This window comes from Mauremys reevesii, linkage group 19, assembly GCF_016161935.1.
Source record: "Mauremys reevesii isolate NIE-2019 linkage group 19, ASM1616193v1, whole genome shotgun sequence".
NCBI classification, from domain to species: Eukaryota; Metazoa; Chordata; order Testudines; family Geoemydidae; genus Mauremys; species Mauremys reevesii.
The window spans coordinates 14,544,534-14,556,919 of NC_052641.1; the positions used below are offsets into that span (position 1 = coordinate 14,544,534).

The 12,386-nt window shown below is 53.1% G+C and overlaps 1 protein-coding gene across 6 annotated transcripts; it reads right to left on the reverse strand.

Annotated features, from left to right (window-relative positions):
* Nucleotides 1-90: 90 nt before the first annotated feature.
* ASB6 (ankyrin repeat and SOCS box containing 6) lies at nucleotides 91-12,077 on the reverse strand. 6 transcript variants are annotated; one of them, XM_039506253.1, is made up of 7 exons: nucleotides 11,928-12,077; nucleotides 8,992-9,178; nucleotides 7,481-7,656; nucleotides 5,501-5,607; nucleotides 4,914-5,022; nucleotides 3,942-4,028; nucleotides 91-2,803 (listed from the first exon to the last, which is right to left on the reverse strand). In XM_039506253.1, exons 2-7 carry the CDS (start codon nucleotides 9,102-9,104, stop codon nucleotides 2,127-2,129), a joined length of 1,269 nt encoding a protein of 422 aa, XP_039362187.1. In that variant the 5' UTR covers nucleotides 9,105-9,178; nucleotides 11,928-12,077; the 3' UTR covers nucleotides 91-2,126. The 6 variants fall into 6 exon arrangements, with proteins under 6 accessions (XP_039362187.1, XP_039362183.1, XP_039362185.1 ...); XM_039506249.1 differs by having other exon boundaries at nucleotides 93-2,803; nucleotides 7,481-7,662; XM_039506251.1 differs by lacking the exon at nucleotides 11,928-12,077 and adding an exon at nucleotides 11,673-11,780 and having other exon boundaries at nucleotides 93-2,803; nucleotides 7,481-7,662.
* Between the last annotated feature and the right edge of the window lie 309 nt (nucleotides 12,078-12,386).

Genomic DNA, 12,386 nt, shown 5'->3' on the forward strand with positions numbered 1-12,386 from the left:
AGGGACAGGTAGGGCCCAGCTGCTGAGCCCCTGGGGAACCCCCACCCCAAAGGAAACAAGCATCCATGTTCTGTGACAATAGGTCATGTTTAATGGCTTGAGCTCAGCAAGATACCGGCACAGTGTTTCATTTTACACCCATTTGTCAATATGATTGTCAGCTGCTCCTGTGAAGTGTTTGGGGTGGAGGTGGATGGGGGGAGACATGGGGTGGATGGATTTTTGGCAGGAGAGTGAATTTCATGTTGTTGCCCTGCTGTGAGTGTTAACAAATGGGTGGAGGTGATAGCCCGGGAGGAAGAGCCCCATGTCGTACCCAGCTGCAATGTTAGCCCTAGATGCGTGAAGGCTCGTCAGGCCTAGCTGGTAACTGGAGGTGAATCACAGGGCATTTCCTCACTGGAGCCTTGGCTTTTTCTCCCAGGGGTGAGACTGGCTTAGCAGCTGTTTGGCTTTGGCACTTAGGGTAGTTAACACGCTGGAGGGAAAGCTGCCCTGAGTGGATGGTGCTGTGACTTGGCCTTTCGTCTCTGCAGCCCCAGGCTGAGATCACACCTAGAGTTTAGCAGGGCACAAACCGAAGAAAACGAGAGCCCCACCCTTTGCCACCAGGGCCTCGAGTGCTGCAAAGTGCTCCTCGGGCCAAGGTGCGCACCCTCCAGGAGGAGGCACCTCCAGCCCAAGACACGGCCTCAGGGGGAGGGTCAATGGAGCCTAGGCTGGAAACAAGGTTAGTGGCTCCTCTGCTCGCATAGACTTGTCCACCCCCCCCCCAAGGCACTGAGTGGTGCAGGCAGCAGCGTGGAGAAACCCCAACACGAGAGGAAATGGGAATAACTTGCTACTCGACTAAGCTGAAAGGACAGCCTGGCCTGGGAATCCACAACCAGGCCCCATGTTAGCACTGTTCCTACGATCTCCTCCAATAGCCCCTGAGCACTTCATTTCACAAGCCAATGATTTCCTCTGGCCGCAAAAGGTGCCGCCCTCCACTTGCAATATCAGCAGACGGCAAAGCCCTGAGCTAGAGCTTCAGGTGCTGCGCCCAGCCCTGCCGCTTCCCTCTCATTTGTAAATGTTTCTCTGAGCTCACAGCCCACCCGGCTCATAGGGGCACCAGCCTTCGCCCCAAGTGCTTGGCAGATGCTTGGGGAAAAGAGAGAGAGAGAGAACGCTAACCGCTCTCTGCTCTTCCTTTAGTCCTGGCAGGGGGTACAGGCTGTTGTGTGACTGCTGAGGTTGACTGGGGCTCTTGGAAAGCCTGGGTGAATTTAGTTGCTCCTCTGGCACATGGCCCATGCTGCAAAGAGCCACATCTCCTGCTTTCCAAGCGTTGGGAGAGCCAAGGCCGCTCAAGGCTCTGCGCAGAGGGGGCTGGCGAAAGGCCCTCGCTCCCTCGGCCAGCACCGCCTGCATTTGGGCCTGGCCTGAGGGGAAAGCTCCTGCTAGCTTCCCGAGGAGACGGGAGCGGGAGGCGCTCGCTGAACATTTTCTCTTAGCAGCCCAAGGCTTCTTCCCGCCACAGGCCGCACTCCCCAGAGGTGGCAGAGTTAGAAGCAGCCATTTTTTCTAAGACACCGCTTCAGCCATTCCCGCGTTCAGTGCGCGGCCGGAGACTGGTGGGCACATGAGGGAGAGGGGGAATGGTTGTTCCTTGGCCTTATTCAAACAACATGGCACATGCAGTTGGGCAACCTAGGGGGAGCGTCACCTGAGTTTCTACTCTGGTTTCGGCTCCTCAGACCGGGCTCATGATCCCACCCAACTCCAGGCAGGCGTTTCCTGTACGTCCGTGCGAAGCAGCCTTCCTGCCAACACTCATCGCTCGTAAAGGCACAAAGTCCAGATCATCAGCCCAATCCACTTATCCCGCTACCCTCTCCCCCCAAATCACACTTCAGTGGGATTCAGGTAATGTGCTGCTGAGGGTGTCCCTTCCCCGAGAAGCCAGGCCCATGCGGCCCCTAAATGCACAGGCCCTGCAGCAGTATTTGTGAACAGCGTGATCAAACAAAGCACTGGCTGGACCATAAGGAACCTCTTGCTCTTCTGGGTGGGGAAACCAAGTCACCGGAGTGTTTGGGGAGGGATTGGAGTGAGGATTCCAGGTCTGCGCCCTGCCTGGCTCAGATGTCCTCCTCACCAGTGTTGCCGTGGTCTATGAGGAGATACCACTTTAGCCTGTCAGGAAGAGGAAGTGCCTTGATCTTCACATCCACTGGCCACGGTTTGAGGCGCTGCCGGATGTATACCCTGCAGAGATGTTTCAGGGCCTGCGGCGAGTGCTGCAACTGCTTCAGGGAGTAGAAGAGGGCCTTGATCTTCTCCCCTTGGAACCTGCAGCTGGTGGAGTTGATGTCAAAGTTGCTGGGCAGTTTGGGGATCTGCGAGCTGGCCACCATGAGCTCTAGGACAGTTTCCGCTTTCTGCAGGAGGTCAGCGGAGAAGCTGTCGTCTTCCGAGCTGCTGAGGTGGGAGCACAGCCTCTCAAAGACTATGTGAAAGCCTGACCAGCACGAGGGGCCGTGGAAGGAGCAGTTGTAGGAGGCCCCCGACTCCAGCAGAAAGCGCAGGAGCGGGAAGTGGAGCTTGAAGCTCTTGAGGCAGATGTGCGTGAGGGACTCATGGGCTGGGCACTCGCTGGGGTCAGCACCATGGGCCATCAGTAGCTGGGTGACCCGGAAGCAGAAGCGGTTGATCACTCGCGCCTCCTCTTTGTCCCCGCCCACCGTCTCACCAAGCAGGAAGATGATGCAGGTGAAGACGGTGTCACCATCTTTCGTGGTGGCCTTCACGTCTGCTCCTGAAGCCAGAGACAAAAGGGGGAGCCATGGTCAGATGCCGCAATGGACGCAGACTCCCTAGAACGGGGGGCTGACCCCGAAGCGCAGGTGCAGGTATGTGTGTCACTCCTCTGAACTGCACCCCAAGCCACTGATCATTGTCACTCATCTCCAGCCCTCCTCTGCCTGCCACTTAGGGAGTTGATGGAGCACACCGTAGCAACTGTGACTGTTTCACCTGGAGGGACAGCATCTCTCTGCACCAACCTGTGCGACCAGTTAAAACAGTCTCCACCGAGGGTTCACAGTGTGGCCAATACAAGGGTTTCATCCAGACGGTGACAAATAGGCTTAAGAAAGAGTGCAGCTGTCATCGAGTGTAAGGTCAGATGGCACCACGAAATGATCTGGTCTGACCTGTATATCACAGGCCCCAGCACCCGCATGCTAAACCCAACCACTGACATTAGACCAATATTATGATTTTGCAGGCAGAGGATGTGGGGGACTGATGTGCACCAATGCCAGGCCCCTGTAGAAGAACTGACTAAGCAAGATATACCCAGCTGATCTTGGCAAGCAACCCATACCCCACGCTGCAGAGGAAGGCAAAAAAACCCATGGGCATTGCCAGCCTGACCTAGGGGAAAATCCCCTCCCGGCTGATCCCACATGGTGATCAGTTAAGACCCAGAGCACAGGAGCAAGAACCAGCCAGCCAAGCACCTCAGAGAGAGAATGCCTGGTGCCACCTGAAAGCCCTGGCCCTCCTCATCGAATGTCCTATCTCCAGCTGTGATCGTCCCTCATGCTTCAGAGGGAGGAGACCAACCAAACTCCAGAATAGGGTGGGAAGGGCGATCTCTTCCTGACCCCTGCAGGCTGAAGCCCTGAAGCATGAGCTTTTAGGACTATCAGACACCAACCAGAAGGGTGAAGCTGTGAATTACTGCACTTGGGGGCAGGTGAATCAGGAGGGACAAAGCTCCTGTTTGGACTATTGCAGGGAGGAAAGGCCAGTGCCAAATGTTTGCATTGTGGTAGCACCTAGGAACCATGGTGCTCGGTGCTGTACAAGCACAGAACAGACGGGCCCTGCCCGAAAGCGCACTCGGTCTTTACAGGGCAATGAGCCGACAGCTGCTGGGCTGCCCTCACCTCCTTCCAACAGGAGCCGGATGTTTTCGGTGTTGTGGATCTGAACTCCATCGCTGCTGGCCAGGGCATGCAGCAGAGCTGTCTTTCCTGTGGAGAAGAGGAGCATTACATCAGGGTGACTTCTAGGAAGGGTCCCTGTTGGGGCTGCCCCTGTCTACGAACCATGACAGTATGGAGGGGAACCCTCTTAGGGAGCTAGTCAAACTGCACGAGGATGCAGCAGCGGGAGCACACACAGCCTTGGGGATAGGGTTGCCAACTGTGTAATCACACAAACCTAAACATCCTTGCCCCGCCCCTTCCCTCCATTGCTCACTCTCCCCCACCCTCTGCTTCCGGGAGAAACTGGGAGGGTTGGCAACCCAACCTGGGGCTAGTGCGTGTTGGCGCAATACTGCTTTAGAGTCAGCAGAGGGAGCACCAGACATTGTGACTCTTCCATTAGCCCCTGAGCACTGCAGGGCAACTGCAAGCATGTTACAGCGTGAGTGGCACTAGCACAGACGGGGGTGGGCAGGAATGAAGCGTGCTAGCCAGAAGGCGCCAGAGACTGGCAATGCCAGGTAGTCTGAGCACTGCTACGCTGCAGTGCTAGAGCATGGCGGAGACCCACCATGTTCGAATGTGCTTAAATCCCTGCCTGTCTTGTCTGTCCTAGAGGTGCCAATGCCCCTGAACGCCAGTAGGGTTTGAAGGTCTTAACCCGGATCTGGATTTCCACAGGTGGTTCCGACTTCTAAAACGGGCTGAGCACTGGGCGATTCAGAAATCCAGAACCAAATTTAACAGCCTCGGCAAAAGAACCCAGGTGTCCTGCCTCCCCGTCCCCTGCTCTAACTAGACAACGCTCTGCCCATTCTGTTTGCTACACATACCGACGGTTGCTTTCTGGGTGGGAATCAACTGCACCAGGAGTTGCGCGGGGGGGGGCGGGGGATTAACTCTTTGTGTGTGACGGAAAGGGGCACAGACCATTTTTGTCAGCTGCGTTGACGTCGGCACCGAGTTCCAGGAGACGCTGCAAACATGGCAGCCGTTCAGGCTCCTCACTGGCGAGGTCCAGGGGGCTGCTCTCGTGAATCTGTGGGGAGGAAGACGACAACGACGCGAAAAAGCCAATGATCTTCCGCTTTAGCACTTTGCTGTGGAGGCTGATCACACAGAACGATCACTGCCGCACGAAAGGGTTCCACAGTCAGCCAAGCGGGTGAAAAGCAGGGCTAGTACGGCCAGAAGGGAATAGCGGGGGTTCCCCCCATTAGCGCTAGCACTATGGGGCAGGGCATGCAAAGGGTTGACTGCAGCCAGGCCTCATCACTGAAGTGCAGCCTGTGCAAACTACGAGTCCCAGCATGCAATGCTCCACCTGGACCCCAGCCCCCCAAGACGTTAAGATAAAGGGAGATAAGCTAAGCAGTCATCACTCTGGATCCCTCTCTGCATGTGCTCTCTGCAAAGGAATACACAGGCCCAGATCTCCCAGGAGGTGTTATCAGTACCATAAACCTAGGAGAGGTCAGATCCTTTAACCCTGCGCCTAAGGTGGGTGCTTTCCATACCCGATCTCTCCGGTTAATGTCCGCCCCGCGGCGCACTAGCAGCTCCACCATGTCCGGCTGGTTTCGGAGAACAGCGATGTGCAGAGCAGTGTAATAGGTGATGGGATCTAGGGCCGGACCGAACGACAAGTCAGGGAGTTCCAGGACTAAAGACGCCCTCCCAAAAATCTGAAACAGTCCCCGCTCAGGCAGAATAACCCAAAGCAGCTGGGTTCAGAGAGTCCAGCTCCCAGATGGGGCTGAGAGCGTGGGAAGGGGCTAGGATCCTGCTGGGCTTGGAGGAATTACAGGGCGGGCTGGGCTGAAGCTAAGCAATTGGCTGCCCAGGCTCTGCTGTTGTGCGGGTCTTGTCTCTAGGACGATGAACAAGCTGGCCCTAAGCCTGGATCAGAAGAGCCAGCTCCGTCCCAGCCCCTTTCTGGCAGGCTGCAGCCCCGCGACCCACAGGCAGGCCCCAACCACCTCCCTGGCAGCCGGGGGGGCGGGGGGAATGGCTGGACAAGAGACTCACTGCTTGTCACTGCTACCCTGGTGCGGCTGGGCCTGCAAGGGAAGCAATTCATGGCCCAATGCCCCCATCCCCGCCCCCTTCCCAACAGCTGGATGTTCCCCAGATCACGGGGCCAGCTGTTAAAACCTGGCCACCCCGCGGGAGCACAGCCAGCCTTCCGGGCGTGATGTCACAAAAGCCCAGCCACTGCCGGGAGGGAGGGTTTCTCTGGCCACGGGCTGAACAGAAGAGTCAGGGTTGGTTTCTGCAGCTTTTTAAACCCTTCACCCTGCTAAACAGGCCATGTGCTAACGCGCAGGGCTAATGCAAGGAGCGTTGCTGAGCGAGGCCGGACGTACAGCCCTGGCGCCTGGTGTTCGCTAGCCATCCACAGCCCACGCTTAGGACAAGCTAGTCAGCCCAGACCAGCCAGCATGCCTCAAGCCTGAGCTGAAGGGGTGGTTTAATCCTGGGGACTTGCATCCTCGTGCTCGCTGCTGGGACTGGCAACACGGGTGTCTGATGTGGCCACTGAACTGGCTGGAACCCCCACCGTGCTCATCTCACACAAGCAGCCACCAGGCGGTAACAGTTTGTTGGCAGTGTTGGCGGATTTGAACTGGCAACCTAAAGGTGAGGGGGCCACAGAGCCCATCACTCACCCCTGAGCCATGCAGTACCCCCTGCAGTGTCCTCTGTGCTACAGAGGCTGCCAGACAAACCACGGCACTAGCCCATCGCCTGCCCCACGAGCTGGTAAAATCAAAGTGGTGTCGTCAGATTCTGGCCTAACATTTTCCTCACGAAACCTGGAACCACACTGGTGCTTGCGCCCTGGGAAGCCAGCACGTTCCTACCTATGATTTAAACCAAAAGGCACTAGCTGACTTCCTGCGATGCCCAGGCCATTAGCACAACACGTTTCTAAGTTGGCTCAGAAGAAAGCACCAAGGAACGGTGGGAGAGACCAGACCCAGTGCCAGCAATTGCATTTTCATTAACATTGGTGATAAAAAAAAAAAAAAAAAAGGGCAACGCAGCATCCTCTCCCTGGCTTAAGTGTTCAGGGGGGGAAAAAAAATCAATCCATTGTGAGGGAAAGGGGCATGGAAGGTCTTAGGAGCCAGATAGCGAAGGACCAATTTTATTATCCACTGATGGGGGTTTGGAGGGGAAAGTGGAATATCCTATGATCCCACCCAGCTCACTGATCTTCCCTCTGATGGAAGGGGGTTGGGCGTTGGCTTCTTCCAAAACTCATAACACATCTAACACTGCTCCACACCACCGACAGGTTAACTCGGGAATGACCAGCCCAATGAGGCAGGGGCAGGGCTTGGGCCCTCGATTCAGATCCAGGACGCTGCGTCGTGGCTCCAGTCCGCCGGCCAGCCCACGAACGACCCTCCCCTCCCTCTCTGCCGCCTGCGGAGCCTGTTTGCGTCCGGAACAGGGATGTGCTTAGAACGCATCATCTCCCCCAGATTTACCTTCAAAGACAAGATTGGCCCCGTTCTGCAGGAGGATTTCAGCTGCAGGCACCCGCCCGAGTTCCGCTACCTTCAGCAAGGAGTAGCTCACGCCTTCTTGGTAGAATGGGGACTGGGTCTCTCTCTCCAACAGCTTGTTGAGGACCAAGAATTTGCCGCTGTCTTCAACTAGGCAGCTGGGGCTTGAGACACAGGAAAGTGGCCCATGGTTAGAGCTCCCCACATTTCTCCTGAGATGTGGGGTGGCAAAGGGCATGAGGGAGGCCTAACATTGACACTGCTATTACCTGCACGTAGGGCCTGATCCACAGTGACTGAAACCAACGGAGAGACGCCCACCAGCATTTGGATCAGGCCCTGAGACAGCACCTTTCCTCAGAGGATCTCAAAGTACTTTCCTACCGTAGCAAAGTCTCAACTCCACTTTGCAGAGGAGGAAAAAAAAAAAAAATCATCAAGGCACAGACAGCATGAGGGACTTGCCTGTAAGCACATGGCACCTCTGAGGGCGTGCTAAGAACACGGCCCCGCTCACCAACCTCTCAGACCTGCGCTGCAACCGCTAGACGACTCTCCCTTCTCACCAGCCTTGCAAGGACCTCAGCTGCGATCGAGGTGCCCAAGGTATTTTGACTTCCGATGGGATTTGGGCACCCGACTCTGTTGGGCTCCTTCACAAAGCCCGGGCCAATAAAGGTCTCTGCAGGTGTCCTGCCCTCCTATCGCTCCAGTCTCATGTTGCGGGAGCCAGCCGCCCCCTCGGTGCACTGCGCCTGCTTTCGCTGCTGCTCCCGGTTAGGATCTGACCGCCGGGGGAGGTTTTACTTGCTCCGAATTAAGTGTCAGCTGCCTGACTTAGTTCCTATTGCACGAGTTCGCTCCAGGTCAACAGACTTACAGGGAAGGTCTCTCTAAAGGGTTAAACCACCCCCCTCTGCAGGTTTTGGAGAATCTGCCTTTTAACCCCTGTGTAAACAATTGGCTCCTCTCTATTAAAGGGCTCCCCAAATCTTCTTGGCACCCACATCCATCCAACATCAGCATCCAGCTTTCTTACGGCGAAGGCCTCTGATGGTACAGTCAGTGATTCAGGGATAGCACACCAGCTGGCCCACTGCACTGGGCCATAGGACATCTGGGTTCTTGTCCCAGCTCTGCCACTGGACCTGCCAGGTGACCTTGGGCAAGTCATTTCACCTCTCTGCTGCCTCGTCCACTTTCTGTATGTCTTGTCTATTTAAACTGTAAACTCATTGGGGCAGAGACCGCCTCTTACAACATGCCTATACAGCAATGGGGCCCTGATTTCAGGTATGACCTCCACATGCTACTATAATACAAACAACAACAATTTAGAGTGTTAATTAGATACAACACAGCTATTCAGAGGAACTTCTGTGGAGATAAGCTTAGAGTAGTAACCCACAATCACTTATTTAATCCTTCATTCAGTTACTTAAGGGGGGGAAAAAAAACACTAAGTCACAGAGTAAAGGCTTGAAATTTGTTACCTCTCTAGAGTTTCCTGCTTTTCAGGATCCTGTATCCCCAAACATCCCAAGATCTCATCTACCAATGGCTGATACTCAAAAATGATCCTGCGGAAGCCGTGCAAGAAAGGCATTGTGCTCTTCTATTCAAAGATCATCCAGAATATCCGTTTGTCTCAAGCCCAAGAGATGGATTCTTCTTTTCTCCCTGAAATCAGACAGATGTTCAAACATGGATCAGTTACAGGTTTCTGGAAGGAGACCATCAGATACAGAGCTGGGCAAAAAATGATGATTCGGTGACACCAAAACATTTAGCGAATTTGTGTTGGTTTCATCCGATTGTTTTGGATTGGAAAAAAAATTAAACAATTCTGGAAAAAAATCAAAATACTTTTGTTTCAATATTTTCAAAATGTTTCAATTTTTCAGTTTGAAACAATTTTTTGTTTCAAAGTATCCTTTAATTTTATTCAAAACAATCAAAAATGTTTTAAAATGATCAAAACAATGTTTCAGTTTTGTCAAAACAAAATGATTTGTTTGACCTGAAACAAATTTATTTTACTTTTCGATTTGCTGAAAAAAAGTCTTCAGTTTGACCCAAAACATTTTTTTTTAAACTGCCAGTGAACTGAAAAATATTTTATTCACACAAAACTAGCAACAAGCCTAGGATAAATAAGGGGAGTTGAGAGTTAATCATGACCAGGTAACATGTTTTTAAACACAAGTTGTCCTATCTACACTAGGACCAAAGCCCTGTTTAAAATGTGTATTAGTTAAAACATATTGATTAATATGTTTTAAAACCCAACAATATTTCCTAGTTTAGCTGTGGCCTAATTTTAATCAATAGAATAGTTAGAAACAATGATCAGGGAGTCTTGGTTCTGTTTTTTAAGAAGTGTTCTCAACACTGGCTATAAACAGAAACATTCCATAGGTGTTTTAAAAACCATTAACTACACTGAACTTAAAAGATGATAATGTTGCAAACAAAACACTTTTTGCTGTGTTACTAGTAACACATTAGGTGCTCTCATTTCGTAGTGATGAGCATGATATAAAAACCTAAACAGAGTAAGATTTTTTTAAATTAAAGGATTGTAAGGATTGGATTTAAGTCATCACTATTTAGTTCCTTTGTTTACTTTTTGCATTTCTCCCAGTGTAGACAATGGGAATCAATAAAGTCACCTCTACCATTTAGTCAATTTCACTTTCAGGTTCTCTATGGGGGAGAGTTGGAATCTCTGCAGAGAAAGTATCTTTGTTTAGAAGCAACTGTTTTCACTGGATTTTTTCCCTTTTAATTTGTACAAACCATGTTGGTCTTAGATTTTTAGAAAAGCTGGAGGGCTTCCCCCACTCCTTACACATTTTAAAAATTTGGCCCCTATCTAGGTCATGCCCCTTTAAATTCAAACAATTTTTTAAAATTAAAAAACATTCCCTGCATTGTTTCCTGGGTTAATGCAGAAGAACCAAAACATTAAAGCCACTGGTCTATTTTCATTGTCCAAATACAAAATGTAAAAATAACCAAAACCAGAGATAGAAGTAAATTAGATTTTTTTTCAGTTTCAATCATTTTAAGTGTCATTAGTAACCAGAGGCAGGAACTCTCGCTCTGTTTCTCCAAAACATGATTTTAGCCTGACTGCGTGTTGCTTTCAACATAGATTTAATTTCTGACTCTTCTACTGCTATGGCCCTGACCCTACTAAGACCTAGGCCTATGCTTAACTTTAAGCATTGCAAGTAATTCCATTGACTATTCACAGTGCATAGAGTTAAGCACAGCCATAAAGCTTTGGAGGATTGGGGTGTAATACTGTAAGTTCTTTAGGGTAGGGACTGTCTTTTGTGTGTGTGGCTGTGCAAGGCCTGGCCCCCTGGGGCCCTGATCCTGACTGGAGCTGCTGGTTGCTACCACAATAAATGAATACCACCACCTGCGGAATAACAAGACCATCAAGATACCACAAGGTTACCACAGCAGTCACACGGTGCTTAATTCACCTGATGCAAATGAGGAATTTGTAAGAGTGGAATCAAGCAGGTAACACCTCCCTCCACTTGAAACAGGACCATGCACAGCACAAGAGCACCCAGCTGGCTGGGAAATTTCACAAATATACTATAAACAAGCAACGTTGTTTACATGCATGCACACACGCATATGTATGCTTCCCAAGCAGCTCGACCGGATCATACACACCAGGAGTCCTCACACAGTGGGTCCCAGGGTACGGGCCAGGTGACTCAATGACCACTTGCCATCTGTAGGGGTGTGCGCTTCCTTGCGGAGGCAGGGGGGCTCTCTGGGGGATCTCTCACTGAAAGCAGCAGCTTGCCTTTGTTCATTGCTCATGGCCACCAACAGCACCTGCCACTGTGCAGCTACCAGGCATTGCAATAGGGGATGTGACCATCATGCCACAAAGCTAGTCATGCTAAGTACCAGACCCTGCTGTCAGCAACAGCACACACACACACGTCTGCCATTGCACACTGCTGCACCTACACACACGCTCTGCACACTTGCGCACACACCCCTGCCACTGCAGTGCTGTGCACATACACCTGCCTACCATTGCACACTGCTGCACCCACACGTCATTTGCACACTTGCACGCAGGCACACACCCCTGTCATTGCACAGTGCTCTGCACACACCCCTGCCTGCCGTTGCACACCTGCTATTGCACACGCTGCACCAGAGAGCGCCACGATTCCTGCCTAAGCCCAAAGTAGCGCCTGAGAACCGCCCCCCGGGGGGGGGGGGGGCTGGCCGGGCTCAGTTCCCTCCCCCAGCACCCAGTCCCCACTTCCCCCTTAGTACCCGGGGCCCGTCAGCCTCCCCCAGGCTCCGCTGGTGCCCCCGCCCCTCCCCTGCGCCGCGCCGCGCCGCGCGCCCTGCTCCAGCCTGGGCCCGGGGCGCGCGCTCCTACCTGCACGGGGCCCCTGCCGCCGGGCAGCGCACAGGAAACGGAAACCGCTGCCCCACCGGCTGCAGCTAGGGCTCCCTCTAGCGGCCGCAGGGGGAGGCTGCAGGGGAGCTGGCTCAGCAGAGGGCAGCAGCCTGCAGGGGAAGGGGAACCAGCCGACACACGCACGTTGCAACCTGGGCTGGGCGCAGAGCATGTGCTTTGCAGGGGCTCCTTCGCCACTGAAGGCACCTTGTCCCCCCATCCCCCCCAGCTACTGTAGCTCGGGGGCTGGGCATGTCACACACACCCCAGCTCCAAAGTCTCAAGGCCATCAGCGGTGGACCAGGGCCTGGCTTGCAGATGCCCATCCTCAAAGTTGGTCGGGGTTCACGTGCAAGGTTTGCAAATGTAGCAACAGCCCTTTGGGACACAATTCAGCCCCCCGCCCCAAGCATGGCACTCAGCGTGAGTGCGCACCTT